Raw genomic sequence first — 23,732 nt, forward strand, 5'->3', positions numbered from 1 at the left:
TTTTCTTTTTTAAAATTAATGTTATAGTTGATAATTTAGAGGAGCACATATTCTCCAATCAGAATTCCTAGCTACCACTTTCTATCTGTGTGACCTTGAGCAGATTATATAACCTACTTCTATTTCAGTTTATTTATCCTTATAGTGGAGGTCTAGCTCATATGGTAGTTTTGAGAATCAAATGAATTGCTATATCCCTCTAATATTTTAAATTTAGAATTAATAGGCACTGTTTATTTTATAATATAATTAAATCGATATTTCTCTGATTCTTGATGTCACTAATGAAAGATTATCCATAGATTTTTCCTTATTTTAAATGAACAGTTTACCTTAAAAAGTGTTTTGATGTTACACACTTGAAGACTCAAGATGATTTTAATCTCTAATTCTTAAAATATCATTCAGTTCAAGACTCATTCTTTAATTTGTTTCCATCTACATTATTTTCAGTAAATCTATAAAAAATACATTACCTCCTTAACTTGCTTTAGTTGCTGTTGAGATCCCACCCCTTCTTTTGTAATTCTTGGTCATTCAACAAGTTTATGGGGTGGTGTGAGGGAGTTAGAAATCTGTGCTAAAACTCTACATCCTTTTAAGACTTTTAATCCCTAATCTTTTTGTTATACCTTCTCTTCATTTTTCAGTTGAGAAACGGTTGTAACACTCAAACTGTAAACACAAAAGTCTTTCAACTCTACCGTTCAGAATTTTTCATGTCATTTCATATCACTGGAACAGTTACGGAATTTGGGACAGGTAATGACCACATTTTATGGGCAACCTGGGGATATATGCAGCTCACTGGAGAGAAGTTTATCGAGTTCACAATATTCACCAAATAAAGATCATTCACTCTTCCACATTGTCAAGGAGAGTATATTTGTCAATAGGCCAACCTGAAGGTTGCTTTTGAAAAGACTTTCTACATAATATGTAAAATAAACAAATTATGTAAATGCTACATATTTATATCTGCTTCTGTGCCTGCATCAATCAGAACAAGGCAGTTTCTCCTGAAGTAGTAGAGCTAAGCTAATAAATTATAGATCTCTCTCTTTAACTTTGTGTAAATCAGTTGATAAACAATTGCCAGGGTCTAGTCTTTGTTTTAATGCAGGAGATCACGATTTATATCTAGAAAGTCAAATCCAGATCCATACTTACTGATGTGAAGTTTACTGGAACAGGACCACATATGTTAACCTTGCTTAAAAGCTGTGGTTATGAGGTTTAATAGCTGTAGACCTTGCGGTGCAAAGCCTGGAATAATAACTATGAGATTGTCTTCACAGAAAAAGTTTGTCAACCTCTAATTTGATACAAATGGAGACAGTTGCAAGTGTAAAATATTAATGAGACATTTACACATAACAAGTGCTCAATAAATAAAGAATCAAAAAGAAAAAGGGAGAAGTGAAAATTAATTTGGGATGGAGAAAAAACAGATTCAATTACTAATTATTTCTTGCTACTTAAAAATGATTAGGATAATATTATTTATAAAGTGCTTTATAGAAATGTATTTGATCAAAGGTGTGTGACATTCATTATGAATGTTTGTCACATTCGTATTATAACTTAGCTAGATATGTTTATCTCTGCTTACCACATAGTTTGCTGATACCATAGTGCATTTTTATTTACTTTGCTTTCAGGTATTGTTCTTATCTGGCAGAAATCTAAAAGCATAGCTATCTGGAAGGCTAAGGAAAGGTTTAAAGGAAGTGAAAACCTTATTCTTGAGATGTCTATGAGATTGTGTCGTAAAAGGAATTATAAGCCAGAACTGAGTAGAATGGTGAGAGGAAGGAAATTAAAAGCATTTTCTCCTGCTTCTGATTGAAATACTTTCATTATTCAGTTTGATGTATACTATAACTACATAGATATGGAGCATTCTGAAACATGCTCCAAAGCACCCACATCTCCCTTTCAGTGTAGAGCAAGAATGTCATTCTGTGTACAGAAGTTTGCCATGTCCTCTAAGCTGTTCTTTCTTTTGAGTCTTGATCAAACAATTTTCCTCCCTCACACTATTTTTCACTTCTTACAGGTGTGCAAATCAGTGAAAGAGCTTCTACTTTTATCACTCAATTGCTTGGGAGTGTGAGCTTTGAGAACATGGATCCTTTCTATAGAAGAGGAATTTCTTATTTTGGAACTGTAGGTCTAACTTAAAAATACATATTCTCTTTTCCTTTTCAGGGATCATGGATTACCCTCTGAAAGTTTCTGGAGATATTTTTCCTATTTTTGTAACACATTTATAGCCTTACTGCATCTGATAGACGAGGAAAAAGTCCCAGGGTGAAAGAAAGCAATAGATAAAATTGTATCTGTTTCCATTTTATGTATCTTTTAATAGAACACATTTCTGTATATAGAAATTTCATAAAATTACAGGTCAACAATCACATTGGGGAATAGAAAAATTCCTTCTCTGTAGAAATGTGATGTTTGAGTTTTAAAACTTATTTATTTATTTATTTTTTTGCACAGCTTAAATTTTCCGGTCCTAATAATGTGCCGATGGCGGACAAGTTATTGCAATTGGAGCTCAATGACAGGATTATAGGAAACTACACCACAGATGAGAATGGGGAAGCTCCTTTCTCAATTGACACTTCAGATATATTCGATCAAGCGTTCAACCTGAAAGTAAGACATCAAAAGTAGACAGGATCCCACAACATATTTGAGTGTTAGGGATTTTGAACATTAGGAATTGCTTAAAAGATCATTTGTATTAAGAATATATTTTAGGGGTGCCTGGGTGGCCCAGTCAGTTAAGCATCAGGCTCTTGGTTTTGGCTGAGGTCATGGTCTCAGGGTCATGAGACAGAGCCCCCTTGGGCTCTGTGTTCAGTGTGAAGTTTGCTTAAGATTCTCTGTCCCTCACCCTCTGCCCCTCCCCACTCTCTAAAAATAAATAAACAAATCTTTTTAAAAGATATCTTAACAAAGTTTTAAAATTTGAAGTATTTTATATGCTTGTTCTTTATTAAATTATATGTAAGAAAACTTATTTGAGAGGATGTTGTTATAAAGTCTACCAATCAATAGTTTCCTCTGAGAAACTAGAAGGAGTTCATGCAGTTGAGTTGTTATTTTTTCCCCTTTGATCATTTGATGCATAAATAGGGAAGATACTATCATGTCCTTTTTTCTGCTTCTTTCTTTTTTTTCCCCCATTTTTTAAATTAACATATAAAGTATATTTGCCCCTGGGGTCCAGATCTGTGAATCATCAGGCTTACACATTTCACAGCACTCACCACAGCACCTACCCTCCCCAATATTTCTCTGCTTCTTAAACAGAATTTTGGAGTTAAACAATTTGTCCGTGCACATAGATAGCTGAAAGACACAGGGTGTAAGGCTGTCCCCTGACTTCAATTACAAAGAAAAAAGAAATTAACATAGGTCTAATAAAATATACATACAATTATGGTCATGTTTTATATACAAAAAAGAAGAAAGTGTTATTATTATTTTACTCCCAATAACTTGATATTTGAAATGTCACCCACAAGCTAAGATTCCTCCCTACTTTGAAGAGTTAAGAAGCCTTCCATTCTGGAATAATCCCTATCTTTAAAGGTCTTTGTTGCTCTAAGATCCTTTGCTTTCCTTTACTTATCAGGCCACATACCTTCGACCTATGAGCTGCCATCCCTCCAGCTGGCTAACACCTGAGTATGTGGATGCTCATTTCTCAGTTTCACGCTTTTACTCCCGAACCAATAGCTTCCTGAAGATTGTTCCTGAGCCAAAGCAGCTTAGATGCAACCAACAGAAAATTGTTACCGTGCATTACTCCCTAAACGGGGAAGCATATAGGGATGATTCAAGTATCAACTTCTTTTATTTGGTAAGTCTCAGTTGATGGATCCTTGGGTCTTGTCTAGTTGTCTGCTTAGCACAGGACAGGTTGGAACGGGTCTGTCCATCATCCCATGGCATCTGAGTGAGTCGACCTTCTCACTTTGCTGGGAATGATATTGGAGCTATTAAGAACAAACGGAAACTAGTAAGCCAACAACCACATAAAAAGATCCAAGGCAATTTCAATTTCCCTAAGATTGAAAAACTTGCTATTCAGGTCTACAATTTTAATCATTTGATTATAACTTATACCAAGCATTTATGATTCTTCATGACACTGCAACATTCGGTGGATACCAGAAAGTAAGGCACAAGGCTGCTCATTTTGATAAGCAGTAAAAGGAATTCGCTTTTTTGGTTCTTTCCCCATATTTATCCATTCTGTCCTTATAAAGCATATTGAAAGGTGGAAGAGATAGACTTTTCGACCCCCAAGGATGCCTCCATTTTACAAATAAGGGAACGGTGGTGAAGAAGTGAAATGACTTCGCTTACCCAAAGCCAGTCTAAATAATTCAGAGAACTGTAAATGCCCTTGCATAGTACACTGTGTGTCATTCATGAAGTTTCTAACGCATAATGGGCTTTCAATTAATAATAGTTTCTGTGTCCTTTTCCAAGTTGTGCAGAGTCTATGTTTCACACTTGTTCACAGAAACTACCTTCTCTTGGGAATAGAATTCTTGTTAAGCCATTCATTATCCATTTTTAATATCTGTGAATTGGGTGATGTTACTCATTTTTTTTTCTTTGTTCTACACAGGTGATGGTGAAAGGAGCTATCTTCCTCAGTGGACAGAAGGAAATCAGAAACAAAGGCATACTTAATGCATTCATTTTTTACTATGTACTCTGCTTTCATTGTTTCTTTCCTTTTAAGGGAATGTTACAGGGATAGAGTCAAGAGGTTAGGAAGAGCACTTAATGTTAACCATCAGTGGCTGGAAAGCAGTAGTACAGCCCAAGGTCTCCTTCCAACTATTTCAAAGAAAGGTTTCTACTTGCTTCTTTTATTGCCAGGTCATCACGCACACTAGAGAAAAGTGGTGATCAAAACCCAAACATTCTTAGTGCCTAAATTGTGCAGTCTTTTTTATTTGTGCACATAGTTTCCATTATTTAAGTGCTTTGCCTTTAAAATAAAGCCCAATTTGCTCTTCCTTCCCATAAGCCATTCTCTTTTAGCTAAGTGTAGCCAGTGAACCTGGAAACTTTGGGCACTGTACTGGTTAATGACGTCTCCTATTCACACAGCCTGGAATGGTAGCTTCTCATTCCCGATCGACATCAGTGCTGAACTGGCTCCTGTGGCTATCATGCTTGTCTACACCCTTCATCCCAGTGGGGAAATTGTGGCCGACAGTGCCAGATTCCAGGTTGACAAGTGCTTTAAAAACAAGGTGATGTTTCTTCTATTTCTTGCTTGTCTTGAGAGAGGCAGAGCTGTGAGCACTTTTCTTCCTGTTGTCTTCTAGTATAATTACTATCACCTTTATGTGGTGATCTCAGAGTAAATGCTGGTATAATTAAATTATTAGGGATAAGGGGATTGCCAGCAGAATAAATAACTTTTGGTAGCAATGCCAATCCTGAAATGAGAGGAGAAACGTGAAGATGTCCTTGTAGGGAGAGTTAAGGATGAGAACGGGCAGGAGAAACATAAATACAGAAATCTATAAACATTTATTTGGAAAAGATTGCATGTATTCAAATTATTTTGAATGCATTCAAACGTATTTATTCAACTTATTTTTTAAATGATCTTACTCTCCTTTTCTTCCTCCATTGCAGGTTAGCATAAAGTTCTCTAAGGAGCAGGGGCTACCCGGGTCCAACACCAGTCTCTACCTGCAAGCAGCCCCTGACTCACTCTGTGCACTCCGGGCTGTGGATAAGAGTGTCCTTCTGCTGAAATCAGAACAACAGCTGTCAGCTGAAAGTGTAAGCTCTCTGATTTCCTCATTTTAATCTGGACTCCTTCCCTTCAGCTTATATTTTTTTGTTTTTTAAGATTGTGTTTATTTATTTGAGAGAGCAAGAGAGAGAGAGCATGAGCAGGGGGAGCAGCAGGCAGAGGGAGAAGCAGTGTCCCCACTGAGCAAGAAGCCTGATGCGGGACTCCATCCCAGGACTCTGGGATGATGACCTGACCCGAAGGCAGCCGCTTAATGGACTAAGCCACCCAGGCATCCTCGGCTGATGTTTTCATTTGAGATGAACATACTGAGAACATCAAATATTTTCTTCCTTTGTTCATGGGTTACATGTTTGATTTTTCTTGAGACCTGGAGTTAAATCTCTGTGTTGAAGGATAAGTTTGGGTATAGCACCCAAAGTTGTTATCTATGAACAGATCTTGTATTGTCATAAGCATTTCCAGACCAGCCATTCTCGAATTTGAGACATCAAAATTATTCCCATTAATAACTATTGGATATTTTCCCTTTATTTTTAACACAAGAACATATAAATATTGAGATGTATGATCCTACTTACAACTAATTTAATTAATTAAATATTTTCTTATTATTAAATATACCTATTGCTTTAATCTATTTGAGCTGCTACCAAAAAAAAAAAAAAAAAAAAAAAAAAAAAATTCCCCAAATTAGATACCTTATAAACAGTAAAAATACTTCTCACACTTCTGGAGGCTGAAATTCTAAGATGAGGGGGCCAGCATGGTCAGTGAAGCCCTCTTCTGGTTTGCAGATTTCTTGTATCCTCACATAGTGGAAAGGACAAGAGACATCTCTCAGGCATCTTTTATAAGGCCATGAATCTCATTCTCTACTCATTCTACCCTCATGACCAAATCACCCCCCAAAGTCTCCACCTCCTAATTCCCACAATGGGCATCAGGATTTCAACACATTTATTTTGGGAAGACACATTTAGCACCTGTGTAGTTTAAAAAATGTGCAAAATACACAAAGAAATAAAGAAGGAAATATTTAAAATCATTCATAATCTTAACACTCATACTTTTTTATTTCACAAAATGGACCTTTATTTTACAGAAATGAACATTTATGATACTATTTTTTAAATCTGTTTTCTGAAGGTATATATATGTTACAAATGAGATCTCCCTGAAAAATGCAATTTTGTTTTCTGCTCTTAACATTCTATAGTACATCTAGTTTTAAGTATAAACTATAAAAATTATTAATAATGATTAATGATTAATAATGATTAATTATTAATAATGATTAATATTAATAATATTAATTAATATTAATAATGATTAATCATAACATAAACTGTGTTTTTTTCCCACATTCCCTACTTGCGAAAGTTAAATACATATAAATTTTTTATTGGTGCTAAGAAGCTTTTAACTGATTTCAAAGTCAGTTAGAAAAGGATCAAAAAATAAAGGATAAACATATCTGTAAGTGTGGAAAATATATATACACTTTCTAAGAATTTCATAGAGCCAGACTAAAGAGCTTCTGCCCATTCTTCCTACAACTGGAGGTAGCAAAGTTTTAGAAAAACCACCTTGAGGGAAAACCATTAAAGGTCCACCAGTAGAAAATTCCAGAAGCACTTCACCAGACCAGAAGATTCAAGAGAATGAGAATATAGTATTAGAGCCAAAAGAGGTTGCCCTTGGTTATTATCTTATAGCCATATTAACAGTGTAAATCAAGCAAAGTTATATAAATGAGTGTATTCCAACTCATATTATTAAAGTTTGTTCTACTTTTAATATTATGTAAGTTTAATTTTTAGTTTTAAATAGTTTTAAAGATTTTATTTATTTATTTTATTTTAGAGAGAAAGAGAGAGAGAGCCCAGGTCGGGGGCATAAGGTGTGGGATAGAGAATCTCAAACAGACCACACTAAGCAGAGCCTGACTCAGAGCTCAATCTCAAAACACTAAGATCATAACCTGAGTGGAAACTTAGAGTCAGAAACCTAGCTAACTGAGCCATACAGTTGTCCTCATTTTTTTTAAAAGATTTTATTTATTTATTTATTTATTTATTTGACAGACAGAGATCACAAGTAGGCAGAGAGGCAGGCAGAGAGAGAGGAAGGGAAGCAGGCTTCCCGCTGAGCAGAGAGCCCAATGCGGGGCTCAGTCCCAGGACTCTGGGATCATGACCTGAACCGAAGGCAAAGGCTTTAACCCACTGAGCCACCCAGGTGCCCCTGTCCTCATTTTTAAAAAAGATTTTACTTATTGATTTTTACTTTGGTAGGGGCAGAAGGAGAGGATAGAATCTCCAGCAGACTTCTCACTGAGCATGGAGTCTTAAATAATTTTAAAAGATGTAAGAATTATATAGAGAACTCTCATGTACTCTTTACCACAGTCACTAATTTTTAGCATTTTGCCACATTTGTTTTCCCTTTCTCATTCTGTCTTCCTACCACCCCACACACAAACATGCCCACATATATATACATAACATTTCCATTTTTTTTTCCTAAACTATGTGAGAGTGGGTTGAATCCTTCATGCTACACTATTCCTTAATATGTCAGTGTTCATTTCCAAAGAGCATGGATATGCTCCTACATAATTATAATACAGTTGTCAAATTTAGAATATTAAACATTGATTCAATACTTCGGATCAGATGTCCCCTTTGCCACATATTTTTCCTAATTTAGTACAAGATCCAAGACAGGATAACATACTGCATTTGGTACTCATGTTTCTTTAGTTTCATTTAACCTAGAACACTATTTTTCTTTGTCCCTTATGAAATTGATATTTTGGAGAACTTAAGCCAAATATTTTATTTGTTTGGGTTTTTGTTGTTGCTGTTGTAGTTATTGTTGTCTTGGGGTATTGTGGGGAGGGTTGTTTGTTTTTTGTTTTTTTAGAGAGACAGTATAAGCAGGGGTATGAAGGAGAAGGAGAGAGAGAAACTTAAGTAGACTCCATGACATGGAGCCTGACACAGCGCTCCATCTCATGACCCCAAGATCATGAACTGAGCCAAAACCAAGAGTCAGACTTAACAGACTAAACTAAACCACCTAAGTAGTTTTTGATAAATGTTCCTCATTTTAAGTTTGTCTGATATTTCTCATGACTGGGGCAAGATTATACATCTCTGTCCAGAATACCACATACATGATACTGTGCACTTTTCAAGGTATGCAAGATCCATCTGCCCATCATTGGTGATAGTAATTTTGATTACCTGATAAACATGTTTCCATATATCTCCATGGGCTATTTTCTTCCTTCAACTAATAAGCAGTTTGTGTTTATTAAAACTATTTGTATACCCTGCTCCTCCTCGAAATTTTCTTAGAGTTAGCATCCATTGATACTTTTTGCATAAACCAATATTGGTGTAATAGTTGAAACATGATTTTCTAATTTTCCCTCTTCCTCTTTATAATGGCACAAAACTTGCCAATTTTGTCAAAATAAAAGGAATGCTTAAAATCATTGGGAACCATGTGATTTTTTTCTCATAGGTGTACAGCCTACTTCCAAATATAGAACTATATGGTTATTTCCATCATGGGCTCAACCTTGATGATGGCAAGCTTGACTCTTGCATTCCTCAAAAGGATATGTTTTACAATGGTTTGTATTATGTACCTGTAAGCAATTATGGTGATGGAGACATCTATGATATTCTCAGGGTAAGATCATTTAAGATTTTAAAAATTATTTCATCTCAATTTTAATTTTAGTATTCAGAATTCATATCTATGTCTTATTAATTGTGTGCTTTTCTTCCTATTCTTGGAGATTGGTGTCCATAATTTGTTTAAAGATCACTCTGCAATTGTCTTATAAAAAGGAGATATTAATTTTTGTTGATTTTTCTCTTTTTTAAAAAATAAATTAGTTTCTGTAAAGATATAAAAACCTTATGTTTGAAGTAATGAGACAGTTTTCAATTTATTGCAAGAGATGTTATGCAAAACTCATCAAATCAGGAAGCTAAAATATATTCCAAACTCTATCTATACTGAGGCGATCCACTGGATATGCTGAGACCTCTACAAAAGGATCTTTACAATTGAGGTCAAAGGTATAGAAGAAAAGGGGCATATAATTGGGCAGACTTTAGCTTAAGTCCCAATTCTCCAAAAGACTGATTGCATTCTGTGTATGTGTGTGTGTGTGTGTGTGTGTGTGTTTATTTGGTGTTAATTAGGGTGATGATAGTCCTTATATCAGAAGTATTTTCCCCTTTGAATTAAGTGGGGAATGATTTAAAATATTTATCCAAATCCTAGCACATAAATGCTAGATAAGCCATAGTGCTTATCATTTTTTTTTTTTCGAAATTAAAGACTTTCCATACATCAAATAGTGGTGACTTGACTTCTAAAATCCCAGACCCTTGCTAGCAGAGGAAACCGTTTTGTGTCATCTTCTTATGATTATAGTATAGTTGATAGGTCTTTTTTTGGGGGGGGTCTTAACATGAAAGAAAGCACAACTTTCTTTTGCTGTTTTTTTCTTTGAAGGCTATGGGTCTGAAAGTCTTTACCAATCTTCATTATCGGAAACCAGAAGTATGTTCAGTGGAGAGAAGGCTGCCATTCCCTGGGCCATTGTATCTAGCCTCAGAAGAATATGCACCAATGTATAGTTATGCCCCATCTAGAATTGCGTGTGAGTAATCTAGAATTTCGTGTCTGAGAGATGGCTAAAAGAAATCATGGAATTGGGTATATTTGGGATAAAACTATACAAATTGGGATTTGGGTGTGAATTATACCATGTTTTTGGCTACAACTAGACATCTTGCAAGTGAACAAAGCAGGATAAGGCAGACCGGAAATGATTTTTGTTTTGGCTTGGTTTTTGTTAAAAAGAAGAACTAGCTTCAGCTATGAAAGGAAGTTTATTTTTATTGGTAGAACACAATGTCAGAAGAGCATAGGAAGCTGGCAGTGTGTAGGGATGTGGGAAGACAGTCATTATAAGTGAGTGTGATACTTGAGAATGAGGTGTCCTGATGGAGCCCTTATACCTTTATTATGTATAAACCATAATTCAAGAGAAAGGGTATTTTAACTCCCAGATAGCCAAAAAGCTGGCATCAGAGAAGTGTGTTCAACTATTAGTCCATTTTCTGTTGGAAAGCCTGTAAGCAAAAAAATCAGCCATAGTCTTAGATGAATAAGGGAATTAAGCAGATTTTCAAAACAGAAATTTAGTCAGAGAAACAAAATGAAACAAATCATCAAAACAGAAATAAGATCAAAACTGAATTCCAGGTCTGAAAATACTTGAACAACTTTCTTAAATCCTTCTACGTAACGTTGAATTAGTCCATTAATTGAAGTGGGGCTAATCCTGAAGGTGAGTACCAGAAAGTACTTGAGATAAATGAAAGGCCTGACAACTTTATATAAGTGTGGACTCAGGAGGTAGTCAAGAAGCCTTAGAAAGTCGAGTTTGAAACCACTTTGGAATCCTAGTCAAGAGGTTGAAGCTTTCCACTTTTCTGCTCCTTGATGACACCATAGTCAGTAAGCCTTATCAGAAACATTTCAACGTTTTAGTATCTTTCAATAAAATGTGCTGAAACCTAAAGTCATTCATTTTAATATCTTCTTTCTTCTGTTATGCATTTTTTAAGTCACTCAACAAACATTTACTGAGTTATAGGCACTGAATTAGATGTTGTAAAGGCAGTAGCTTAATCTTTACTGTCCTGGAACTTTTAGTCTAACAGGGAAGTATTACAATGAAACAAGTAATTCCAAAAGCCTTGAGAGAGTACATTACATGCAAAGAATATGAATAGAAGATGTAAATTTCTCAAGTTCTCAAGGGCCTCTTATATCCCCCTGAAGGAAAGAGCATTTATACCAAGACCTCAATGATGAATGATCATGCACCACAGAAAGAGATAGAAGGGCATTCCAAGCAGGGAGGAAAATATCAATAGCTAAGAAAATAAATGCCAAATGTCAGAAAGGTGGCTTCCGGGCCAGGGTGAAGACAGCCAAAGCAAGAGGGGTAGACAGCTCGTGGAGACCTTGTAGGGCATTTAAAGAGTTTGGAACTCATTTTCATGAATAATGCACAATTGACAAGTTTTCAGCCAATAATCTAATATGTGTTTTTCAAAGTCATCTTTGGCTGCTCTGTGGAAAAGGAGATTGGGATTGGGGCTGTTTGTATGAAATATTCTAAATGCTACTAATTAAATTGAGAGAGGGTGATGCTTGGACTACCATAAAAAGGCATGGAGCACTGGGTGTGGTGCATAAACAATGAAATTTAGAACGCTGAAAAAAAACATAAAATAAATGTTTCAAAGGCAATGGAAATAGAGAACCATGGATAGATTTGAGAGCTGTTTTCAAGCAGTTTTCATCAGATTGGCTCGGATAGGAAATGCCGGATGGAAGGGCTGAATCAAGGACAACTCTTAAGTTTCTGATTTGGGTGAGTGGATTTTGGTACCTTTCATGGAGACAGGAAATACTGGAGAGTCGTAGGTGGAAGATATAATGCATTTGCTTTTGGAAGAGTTTCACTTAAAATGCCTGAAATGCAACTGAAAAGGAAAATGTGTGCATAAAACTATGACACGCATAAGTCTGGAACTCGGAAGAGAGGTCCAGGCGGGAGACACAGAGGTGGGGGGAGGGAGGGCAGACATCAGCTCACGTGCTTAATGGTGTCCTGTGTGAGGATAGCAATGGGGAAACAGGGAATAAAGAAAAGAAGAGAACCGAAAACAGCTCTTAGGAACATGTCAAAGAGGGAGAAATTACATCTTGAAATGAGAACGGCAAAAAAAGAGAACTAGAAGGATATGACATCACAGAGGCTAACATCAGGGACTATTTAAAAAGAACACTGTGATTATGATTGCAAATACAGCCTAGAGGCAAAGAAAGTGAAAGGAAGTGTTCTTTAGAATTAGTGATATTGATGACACTAGAAATTCTAGGGAAGGTTAGCAGAGTGGAACTGGCAGACACCAGAATTTCAAATGAGAAACTCCATTTATGGAATAAACATCACTTTCTCTAAATTTGGTTTTGGAGGAACAATGTAGGCTGATTGTTGTTTTTGTCTGTTTGTTGTTGTCTTTAATAATGACAGATTTGAACAACAAAATACTGATGCCTTGGTTGAGATGCATATTTATTGACAATGAGCTCCGGGAGCAAAGCATTGTGTGGTTAAACAGATGGCTAATAGATGTGTGTCATTGAAGCCCATACCTTCATTCTCTCCTAAGAAAGCATTTCTTTTCCTTTTAGCTCACGAAAGCATGAAGGAGAATTTTGGCTATGCAGAACAGGCTATAAGAGAAACAGTAAGAACAAACTTTCCAGAGACATGGATATGGGACCTCGTCAGTGTCGAGTGAGTTTTTGAGTTTTCCCTCCTACATGTCTTTATTTCTATTTTCTTTTTAAACTTTATTCCTGGATATATAAAGTAGTGCCATATTTGTAAAAGATATTATACTATTCATTTGTATGTACTGACCATGTATTTTATTTTTTCTGTAGCATTGTTTCTCATTTATTAATCTCATGCAGATAGATGTAAACTGCCTCAATTAAAAAAAAATGCACTGTTTAAAGAAATGTGATTTTTTTAAAAGATTTTATTTATTTATTTGTCAGAGAGACAGGCACAGTGAGAGAGGGAACACAAGCAGGGGGAGTGAGAGAGGGCGACGCAGGCTTCCCGCGGAGCAAGCAGCGGGACTGGATCCCAGGATCCTGGGACCGTGTGACCTGAGCTGAAGGCAGATGCTTAACAACTGAGCCACCCAGGTGCCCCAAGAAATGTGATATTTTTAAGGATAAATTTCATAGAAGTCCAGCCCTCAAGATTATTACCCAATCCCCTGTCTAACCGTTTTAGCTTACTTTTAACCTTCAGTTAAAATCTTTTTGCTTATGGGACATTAGTGTAGCTCAGTCAGTTAAGTGTCTGCCTTTTGCTCAGGTCATGATCCCAAGGTCCTGGGATGGAGTCTTGCATCAGGCTCCTGGCTTCTCCCTCTGCCTGATGCTCCCCTTGCTTGTACTCTCTTTCTCTCTGACAAATAAAGAAAGAAAATCTTAAAAAAAAAACAAAACAAAAAAAAAAAAAACACCTTTTTGCTTGCTCTGGACTAAATTTAGTTTCCTCATTGAGGCAAAGAATAATTTTCATCAATGATCTCTCCTTAGTTCCTCAGGCTCGGCAAATCTGTCCTTCCACATCCCTGATACTATAACCCAGTGGCAGGCAGATGGCTTCTGTGTGAATGGTGATGCTGGATTTGGCATTTCATCAACAGCTACTCTGGAAATCTCCCAACCTTTCTTTGTTGAAATGACCTTGCCCTTTTCAGTTGTTCGAAATGAACAATCTGATCTGATTGTCAATGTCTTCAGCTACCTGAACACATGTGTAGAGGTAAGCTGTTCCCTTTGACCTAGAGATGAAATCTACAAGGCCAAAAGATCCCTCAATATTTTCCTTGAATATCACCATATTCTTTTTATTCTCAAGGGCAAAATGGTATGATAAAGTGATGAGACCTGTTTCCATAATCCTTAGATTAAGACAGTTGCTTGAATTCACAGCAAAGATTTAAATACCGCTTTGACAATGTCATTTCATAATGATGTGTGTTCTACCTTATTTTTCTTCTTGTGAGAAGTCATTTGGTATCTTTAATTTTTGCTAACTTAAAATAGTTAATTTTCTCAAGATGGGAAGAGAATTAGTAACAGCAAAGTGTTTGGAGTGCCACCCTCATTGCATGACGATTTTTTTAGATTTCTGTTCAGCTGGAAGCATCTCAGGATTTTGAGGCAAATATCAGCACCCCTAAAAACAATGGCAGTGAGGTTATCCAACCTGGAGAGAGGAAAACATATGTCTGGACTCTATTACCTAAGTTATTGGGTAAGCAGCTATGTGTACGCCAATCTCTCATGGAAAGCCAAACTTTTTTCCTTTCCTTTTTTTTTTTTTTTTTTTTTTTACTTTTATTTCCAGTATGGTTAACATATAGTGTTATATTAGTTCCAGGTGCACAAAATAGTGGTTCAATAATTCTATACATTAGTCAGGGCTCATCACAATAAGTATACTCTTAATCCTTGGGGTGGGTGAATTAGGTGAGGGGGAAAACCAGCTTATTTTTATTGTCTTCATTTATTTTCCATACATCCTCTATACTAACATAATTTTCTCCCTCTCTTTTTTTAAAATCCTCAGTCAAAAATCCCATTTTTATAATCTAGTTTCTGGTAGCTCATGCTTGTGTAGAGCAAAACTACCATTCATTTGTATAAAATTATTTGCATTTGTATAATGGGATTGAAATACGATATAAATGCCAATTTTCATGATCTATCAAATCCATATATCATATCCTAAAAGAAGGTGGTATTTTCATTAATTTTGCCCAATTCCTTCACTTCTAACTTACTTCTTCACCTGTCATCATGAACGTGTGTCACTTATCCCAAAATTACTCCTCCATCACAAATTGCCAGGATTTGCAGATTTACCAAATATATGCTGAGACACCAAAAATACTGAACACTTAGATGGAGATAAAACACTGAGAAGAGTAACATCTTCATGCATATATTATTGCAATATAGAGAAATACATTTGGAAGTAGACTGTTGAAAAATATAAGGGAAGGGTTAAAAAAGAGTCTAGTAAACAGAAAAAGCTAGATGTGGTAGATGCATAAGACTTATTATCATTTATGTAAAAATTGTCATTAAAATTTCCTTTATTTCATGTCCCCTATTCATTATATTTTTGGGGCAGCAAAGAGATTATTTAGGAGATCATTTTAGTTCACCTGTGAGATTGGTCTAAAAGTAGTTTTCCTGTTAGATTTTGTTTCTCAGTTGTTCTGATTACTCTAGGTCTTCAAAAATCTTTCCCTGGCAATTAAGATAGAACACTGCATGGCATTTTTTATGGCAAGTTTTATGGCTTTAAGTGGGGGACACAGTTCTAAGAAAGAAGAATTGACAGCTTTCTTAAAAAGAAACAAATGAGGCAAAACACAGCAGCAAGGAAAAACAAGAATAGTAAATTGTTTATATATATATAAACATACATATAAATATATATGTATATATACATATATATGTATATATTAAGTAATAGTAAAACAAAAGAAATCTCTTTTTCAGTCTTCTAATTTTTACAAATAAGGAAACTGAAGATCAGCTTTACTTGCATGACCTATGATTCACAAGAAGTTAAAAAAAAATGGATTCCTTGCTAACACTCGTTTAAATCCAATGGCCTTTCCCCTATGGCATATTTTATTCTTTTTGCTTGTTCAAACTTGGGATGAGTTAAGAGTCCTGGTTATTTGATGTTATGTTCCTGTATGGGCATATGTAAACTTTACAAACAGTTATCAAGGAATTGTCTCTGTTGGTTTTGTAAATTATTATTTTTCCTTAAAATTTCTTACTTTTTAATTAAGTAAATGAGTCATTTATTTTTTGTTTGGTTAGTTTTCAAAAACTTCTTTATTTGATTATAGCTGGCCCGTAATGTTATATTAGTTTCAGGTGTACAAATAGTGATTCAACATCTCTATAGGTTGTGCCATGCTCAGCACAAATATAGCTACAATTTGTCATCACATAAGGCTATTACAATACATTGACTCTATTCCCCATGCTGTACCTTTTATCACCATGGCATTCTTTCATTAACTGGAAGCCTGGATCTCCCTCTCCCCTTCACCCATTTTGCTCATCTCCCCCACCCCTTTCCCTCCAGCAATCATCAGTTTGTTCTCTGTATTTATAGGTCTGATTCTGGTTTTTGTTTGTTCATTTACTTATTTGTTTTGCTTTTTAGGTAACGAATCATTTACTTAATGTAAGGAATCTTGAAACAGATAAAACAGAAAATGCCAAATTATCTTCAGGCAAGAAAAAGAGCAAGTTATATTGGTTTAAGCATAAATATGATGATAGTATTCAGTTCATTCAGTTCAAGATGTGGTTCATTAGATACTAATCATTTCCCATTATAGAAGGGGCCAGGCGTCATTTAACTTATATTTGGGAATGTTTTCCAGGGAAAGTGAATATCACTATAGTTGCTGAGTCCAGACAAAGTAGTGCCTGCCCAAAAGAAGGTCCTGAGCATCAGAATCTAAACTGGAAAGATACTGTAGTCAAAAGTCTGTTGGTAGAGGTATGTACATGTGAAACTCTCAAGCTCTTCAGAGAAAGTTAAATATGAAAAGATGTTCTTCTTGAACAGGCTAAATTAATGGACTCGAGTTACTTTCACGTAATATATATCATTTTATATGAATTAATACAGCAATAAAGCTCATCCTTTCTTTAATTTATACCTGAATTAATTAATTTAATTCATTTTATTTAATTAACTTCCCTTAATTAATACCTGAATTAATTAATTTAATTAAAAATTAATTTACTGACCCTAGGAGAGTAAAACTTAATACTTGAAACAGGCTTGATGGCACTTAGCTTGCTCCTGACTCTTGTTTCCTGTAGGCCTGTTGCTCTTTCTTTCCTTTTTTTAACCGACTCTCAAATCAGAGACAGATCTTCTTGTCCTACACTACCATGTGGTTCCCATCATCTTCAACAAGAACTAACACTCGCCAGTGCATACTTCTCAAGTTGCCTCTTGGCCTGTCCCTACTCTGCAAAACTTTTAAATAAACTTTTGTTTATTTACTGGAGATCCTAGACAGGATCAGAGGAGTTGAGAGTGTACACAATGACATCAAAGTTATCTCTGATCTGACCTATGGGAACACAGAATCTAAAGGGGATCATGGAAATAAATGCACGGTGACTTTCAAAATTCAACAGAGGAGAACAAGGAATGGATCGCCTCCCAGAGACAAACGTGTGCCAGCCATGCCTACATGGAAGGTGGCCCAGACTCATTTTGTGCTTGTTTTTGTTTACTCTTTGACAGCCTGAAGGTATTGAAAGGGAAATGACTCAAAGTTTCCTCATCTGCACAAAAGGTAAGAGGAACTTTTAGGTGGTCAAATTAGTCCCAAAGAAAAATTATGAGTGTATTTCCTCTCCTTCCACGTTGCCATACTGAGTCATTTCAGTGATTCCCTTTTCAGTAACTAGTGGAGGATTATTTCGTTTCATGCCCTATCTTCATTATATAATTTTGGCTAACAAAAAAGTTTATTTATTTATGAGGTATTTTTTTAAATTCACTTATGACACTGGTCTGCCTCAGCCCATTTCTCCATCTTATACATTTTGGGCTCCTCTCGTCATGACTGCAGCAAAGTATTGGACAGAGGAAGATCAGTATTAGGCTCTTTGTACTCTTGGGATAAAGTACCTGAGAGCTACTTCACTTCCTCCCGTCTCCTGCTTTGTGGCCAACTTGATGATAATCTGATTTCAGCGGGAGTCTCCAAGCTTTTCCTTTTGTGTGTGCCATTTAATCTGTCAGTAGTTTTTTTATATGTTTTTCATACATAAGTAGTTGAGGCACTAAACTAGTGGAAAATAAGGGCCACATTTTCCAATACACACATATATACCATTTTCTGAATATACCATAATTCCAAAATAGGTCAGAGATGGCAATTTCATCTTTTCAAACAAGCAACTTGCAAAATAAAAGTAAATAACGGAATCTATTTCCTAATATGTTTGTCCCACACATCTGCCGCTATTGTTTAGAAAAGAAAGTTATCACACTATCGTTTTTATCAATATTTTCTTTCTAGGGACCAAAGCCTCCAAACAGGTAGTTTTGGACTTGCCAGACAGTGTGGTAGAAGGATCCGCCAGAGCCTTTTTCACTGTTGTGGGTAAGTTGGTTAAGTATTGTCTTTCACAATGATTTGAAAAATTTAAATGAGGTAATTTAAAAAATAATAATAATCCTTACAATAACAGGAAGGAGAGATTTTTCTGTAAGTATTAGTTGGAGGAAAGTACTATTGAAGGTCATCCTCTCTATGCTTGTTTCCATGTGGGATCTGAAGGGATTACATACCATTTTCAAATCCATGTCCTTAGGAAACGCTTGTTTCGCTGGATGATAACTGGCATTTAGAAAATAAAGCCTTCTATTATATAACTCATGCATCTGAATATTAAATTTCCCTTTTTTAAAAGACTCTATTTATTCATTTGACAGATAGAGAGAGCATGCACACAAGCAGGGGGAGTGGGAGAAGAAGGATCTCAGCTAAACAGAGAGCCCCACTTGGGGCTTGATCCCAGGACCCTGGGATCATGACCTGAGCTGAAGGCAGATGCTTAACTTACTGAGCCACCCAGAGGCCCCTTAAATTCCCTTTTGAAGAATTAGAATAAACCCTGCTTGTTAAAGATGGTGGGAATTTTGTCATAATAGGAAAACTCATACATAATAATAATAACAAACAAGCAAACAAACACACTCTTATCTAATTCCCCCCTCTCTCTGGTAATGAGATTTCCAGAAATATTTTCATACCATAGACTCTTTTTGCTTCACCCTTCATGCCCATCTCCTCTTTAGAATTACCTCACGAAAACTTTCCTTATCTCCACCTTTTAAATGCAATTTTAAATATTTCCTGCTTTCGTTATGCCTCTTTTATCCATAGTTACTAATGCTGAGATGCCAACTATAAGCAGTAGTAACCTTGAGCTTTTTTTATTTTTAGGGGATATTTTAGGACTTGCAATGCAAAATCTGGAGAATCTTCTCCAAATGCCATATGGATGTGGAGAGCAGAATATTGCCCTGCTAGCATCAGATACCTATGTCCTTGACTATCTGAAATCTACTAAACAGTTAACGGAAGAAGTTAAATCTAAGGCTTTCTTTTTCTTGTCTAATGGTGAGACCATTTAAGTAATTTCTGCCTATAAAAAATAAAATCAATTTTTCCTAATACTAAGCTATCACAAAGTTATCATTATAAGCTATTCTCATGGGGAAAAAGTGGATCTGAGCTCTGAACTGGGGTGTTCTGAGTCCTCACTATTTTTTTTTTTTTTTTGCTACTTCAGTATATGTGTGGTCATTTAGCTTCATAATTCAGAACAATAACATTTCAAATTATGAGCCCAGTTTTTTTAATCTGAATATTTTGCCAAGCTACCTAGTTTGTTGCTACTGTTACTAATAGTAGTTATAAATAGTTCATTTATCAACTTCTATATTTGTTGGCTCAGTGGCGTTCCATTGCAATGAAGTAATTGGATTTGTATGTAGAAAAGAGGTATATAAATCTTGTGAAATATCAAGGAATGGCTCATGGGTACAATTTCTTCAGGTTCTCTTTTCTGAAAGATAACACAGTAGTCAATTAACCTTAAGGAAAAGGTATTAAACAATTAGTTAAGTGTCAGTTACTGAGCTGGGCATAGTCACATGTAACATCTTGTCATTAAAACTAAGTAGAACTTAGTTTTTCTCACTATGAATAGGGACCCTGAGTTTCAGAAATTAAAACTGAAATGATCAATCTAGTAATTCGTCTGTCTAAAACCCAAACACAGGGCTTGCAGTATGCCATTCTTTTTCTTCTAATTTGCTTAGCTTAAAAAGATAATCTCCTACCATTTTGTACTTTAGGTTATCAAAAGCAACTGTCTTTCAAAAACTATGATGGTTCATACAGTGTGTTTCGGCAGAGGAATCAGAAAGGAAGCATGTGGTAAGAGATGAAAATTTTATTTTAAATAATAGAGGGATGATGTGAGAAGGGCTTGGGACAGGCGGAGAGAGTTGAGTATGGTGAGATTTGGAAGCAAAGTGGGTTTCTAAGTGAATGGACAGAGATGAACCAAAGAAGCTATTATTCTTAATTCCAATGCAGTCATATGCCTGGAGTGCCCTGACAATTTGCCCAGAAGACTTATCATTTACTGACAACCTCCTGTACTTCCACAGCCTAACTTTGTGGAAAATGGTACAGCCTAGTCCACACTTCCCAGAGACCCATGTAAAGAGTCAATGGAGAGGAAAGAAGGCCCCAGGCTCAGTCAGTTAAGCATCTAATTCTAGATTTTGGCTCAGGTCATGATCTCAGGGTCTCATCCGGCCTTTTTCTTCCTCTGCCCTTCCACACCCTTCTCCTTCCCTCTCTAAAAATCAAACAAATGAACAAAAAACCTAGAAGGCCTCCCAGCATCAAATTGTACCCATTCCATCTCCATATATAGATAATCCAATGAACCACAAATCAAGAAGCTTGTTTGTAAACATGCTGAAAATTACCTACTTTTCTTTTTACATATTGATATTCATAACATTTTACGGACCCAAAGGAAAAATGCACTATCAATAAAGATTCCCTATAGTCAACATTGGCCAAACTAGATGCATCCATTATCCAAAGAGAATGAGGGTGCTGAACGCGTGGATTTGATGACATTTCTTTTTTTTTTTTAAGATTTTATTTATTTATTTGACAGAGAGAGATCACAAGTAGGCAGAGAGGCAGACAGAGAGAGGGAGAGAGAGAGGAGGAAGCAGGCTCCCTGCTGAGCAGAGAGCCCGATGCGGGACTCGATCCCAGGACCCTAAGATCATGACCTGAGCCAAAGGCAACGGCTTAACCCACTAAGCCACCCAGGCGCCCCTGACATTTCTTTTTTATCTAACTTCTGTCTAACTGGTGATTTGTATTACAGGCTCAGTGCCCTTACTTTTAAGACATTAGAGAGAATGAAGGAATATGTTTACATTGATGAACAAGTTCAAAAAGAAACCTTAATCTGGCTTTCAAGCAAACAGAAAATAAATGGCTGCTTTGAAAGTGATGGCAAGATTTTCAACAATGCCTGGGAGGTGAGAAATGAACAGAACGAGGTTTCCTCGCCCCTTTGCATTACCTACCTTTCCTATGTCTGATTTAACTAACCTGGAACAGGAATATTTTCCCTGGGACCATTACCCTTTCTGAGTCTGCTGGAGCCATAGACCCAGGGCATATTGGTCAATAGCATCATTCTATGGCACACACGCTAACACTAGCTAGACTTACCTCTTCATGAATATGTGGTTTGCTTCGCTGTGTTAATTCTCCCATACAACTAGTCTCCTTTGGGGGAGAAACTGAAAACAGGAGTGAAGGAAGAGAAAAGAAACCTAGGAAGGAAACATTCATAAATTTGGAACCAGACAGTATGTCAAGGATGGGCATCCTGATTAGGGAATTCATTCCTATTTATGGATGGCAAGAAAGTTCAATACTTAGTAATTTACAACACTTCAGTGAAACACTCTTTCAGTACCTTCTCAAGTCAAGTCATAAAGGCCTCGCTTGCTGTGGGTCAAAATTCAACTGAGATGAACTATGTCCTTGAAGGTACCCACAGCTTCCCTTTCCCTGTCCATATTAAGGTAAATCCGTAGGCATTTTCCGTTCTGATTTCCCGTCTTTGCAGATAGCTGTCCACCTCCATTCCACCTTCTCTGTTCTTTATTCTCCTAACTTTCGTATTTGCGTCTGAAGACAATCCCTCTGATATGATACTTTAGCATGCCCTCCTATCACCTGAAATATTCGGGCTTTCCCTCTGGATCCTTCTTAATCACCACTCCTCTACTGGGATTTTGGAACGTAAAGCTAATCCTCTTCAAAATATGGTCAAATGGCCACTTTGTGTGGTATTTAATTTAATGCAAATTGTTTTCAAATTGTTACACTGTTTGTGGTGTAGAAAAACGTCTTTAAATTATTCCCAATCTGTTCTTCACTCCAGGAGCTCCCTGGTAGAGAAGAGTTCTTGTTCCCATGTAGAAAATGAGAATTTTTCACGTTCTTTTCTAAAGCCTCTCCACATCTTTTTTACTGGATTCATTACTGATCACTGCTGCAGTTTGTCTGATTTTACCTAATCTCTTTTCCATAACTGTGTGTGTGTGTTGAGTTAGGAAGAAGCAAAGGAAAAATAAGAACCTACACTGCAGAGGAATAGTGATAGAACTTGTTATAATGTAAATGGATCCCCACATCTTATTTTAGTGTTTCCTTCTACCGTTATTTGCACCTTGAAAACTGAGCTCCTTGGATATTCATTTTCTAAAGAAGAAAGAGGTCACCTTTTGCTTAGAGAAAACGAGAGGTTTATACCAGATCAGTGGATCTCCAATGCCCTCTGAATGCTGTTTGCATTAGTATCATGAGAGCACCCATTCATGTCCCTGGGTCTTGTTCCTGACGGAATCCTAACCTCTTGAGCAGATGCTGGTTTATTTAAGGCTCATGTTCCCCACTGCGTTTTTGTGCAATGTCAGCTTACAAATTGCGTAGCTTAAAAACGCTTTTACACTGTAAGAATCTACGAGCCTTTATTATTACCACTTAGGGTACTTTTCCAGGGAAGTTCAGGCAGCTTCACAGAAACTTTCTGCCCGAAGGCAACAGAAGTTCTTAGTTTGCTCTTCCAAATTAACAACAAATAGAGTAAAATAGAGCCATATGAATTGTTCAGAATTCATGTCCAAGAGTAGGTCACATCAGTAGATGATGACATATGTCATTAGCATACTTGATAGTACTTTTTTATTTCATTATAATGAATCCTGATGGATTCTTAGATAGCATTGTTATTTGCCATTTAATTTTAAAATTACATTTTAGGTGTTTGGCTTTTTTTTTTTTTTAAGATATTTCTTCCAGTTTTTCCTTCATACTGCATTTCACTTCAGAAAACTAGCTTTTTTTTTTTTTTTTTTTTTGTGGTCTACTATCCTGTCTGGTTAATTTTCCCTTTGTGTTTAGGGCGGAGAAGAAGAGGACATTTTATTTACTGCATATGTTGTTGGAGCCTTCCTTGAAGCTGGACTCAATGTCACCGTATGACTTTCCATCATTCTTGAATTCCAGTCACTTAAATGAATGTTAAATCAATTATGGAT

At 36.1% G+C, this 23,732-nt stretch overlaps 1 protein-coding gene across 1 annotated transcript in view; it reads left to right on the plus strand.

The window, feature by feature from the left end:
• LOC131839078 (ovostatin homolog 2-like) overlaps positions 1 to 23,732 on the plus strand; it is a 44,497-nt gene that overhangs the window by 12,735 nt on the left and 8,030 nt on the right. The window contains exons 9-27 of the mRNA XM_059186177.1: positions 651 to 762; positions 2,060 to 2,169; positions 2,506 to 2,664; positions 3,650 to 3,877; positions 4,655 to 4,709; positions 5,146 to 5,291; positions 5,683 to 5,832; positions 9,341 to 9,511; positions 10,349 to 10,496; positions 13,112 to 13,217; positions 14,039 to 14,267; positions 14,633 to 14,762; positions 16,927 to 17,045; positions 17,808 to 17,859; positions 18,592 to 18,675; positions 19,522 to 19,698; positions 20,439 to 20,520; positions 21,500 to 21,656; positions 23,596 to 23,670. Coding sequence (XP_059042160.1) covers positions 651 to 762; positions 2,060 to 2,169; positions 2,506 to 2,664; positions 3,650 to 3,877; positions 4,655 to 4,709; positions 5,146 to 5,291; positions 5,683 to 5,832; positions 9,341 to 9,511; positions 10,349 to 10,496; positions 13,112 to 13,217; positions 14,039 to 14,267; positions 14,633 to 14,762; positions 16,927 to 17,045; positions 17,808 to 17,859; positions 18,592 to 18,675; positions 19,522 to 19,698; positions 20,439 to 20,520; positions 21,500 to 21,656; positions 23,596 to 23,670 — 2,490 coding nt within the window. The remainder of the gene's footprint in view (positions 1 to 650; positions 763 to 2,059; positions 2,170 to 2,505; positions 2,665 to 3,649; positions 3,878 to 4,654; positions 4,710 to 5,145; positions 5,292 to 5,682; positions 5,833 to 9,340; positions 9,512 to 10,348; positions 10,497 to 13,111; positions 13,218 to 14,038; positions 14,268 to 14,632; positions 14,763 to 16,926; positions 17,046 to 17,807; positions 17,860 to 18,591; positions 18,676 to 19,521; positions 19,699 to 20,438; positions 20,521 to 21,499; positions 21,657 to 23,595; positions 23,671 to 23,732) is intronic.

The sequence above is a fragment of the Mustela lutreola genome, chromosome 8 (assembly GCF_030435805.1).
Source record: "Mustela lutreola isolate mMusLut2 chromosome 8, mMusLut2.pri, whole genome shotgun sequence".
Lineage (NCBI taxonomy): Eukaryota > Metazoa > Chordata > Mammalia > Carnivora > Mustelidae > Mustela > Mustela lutreola.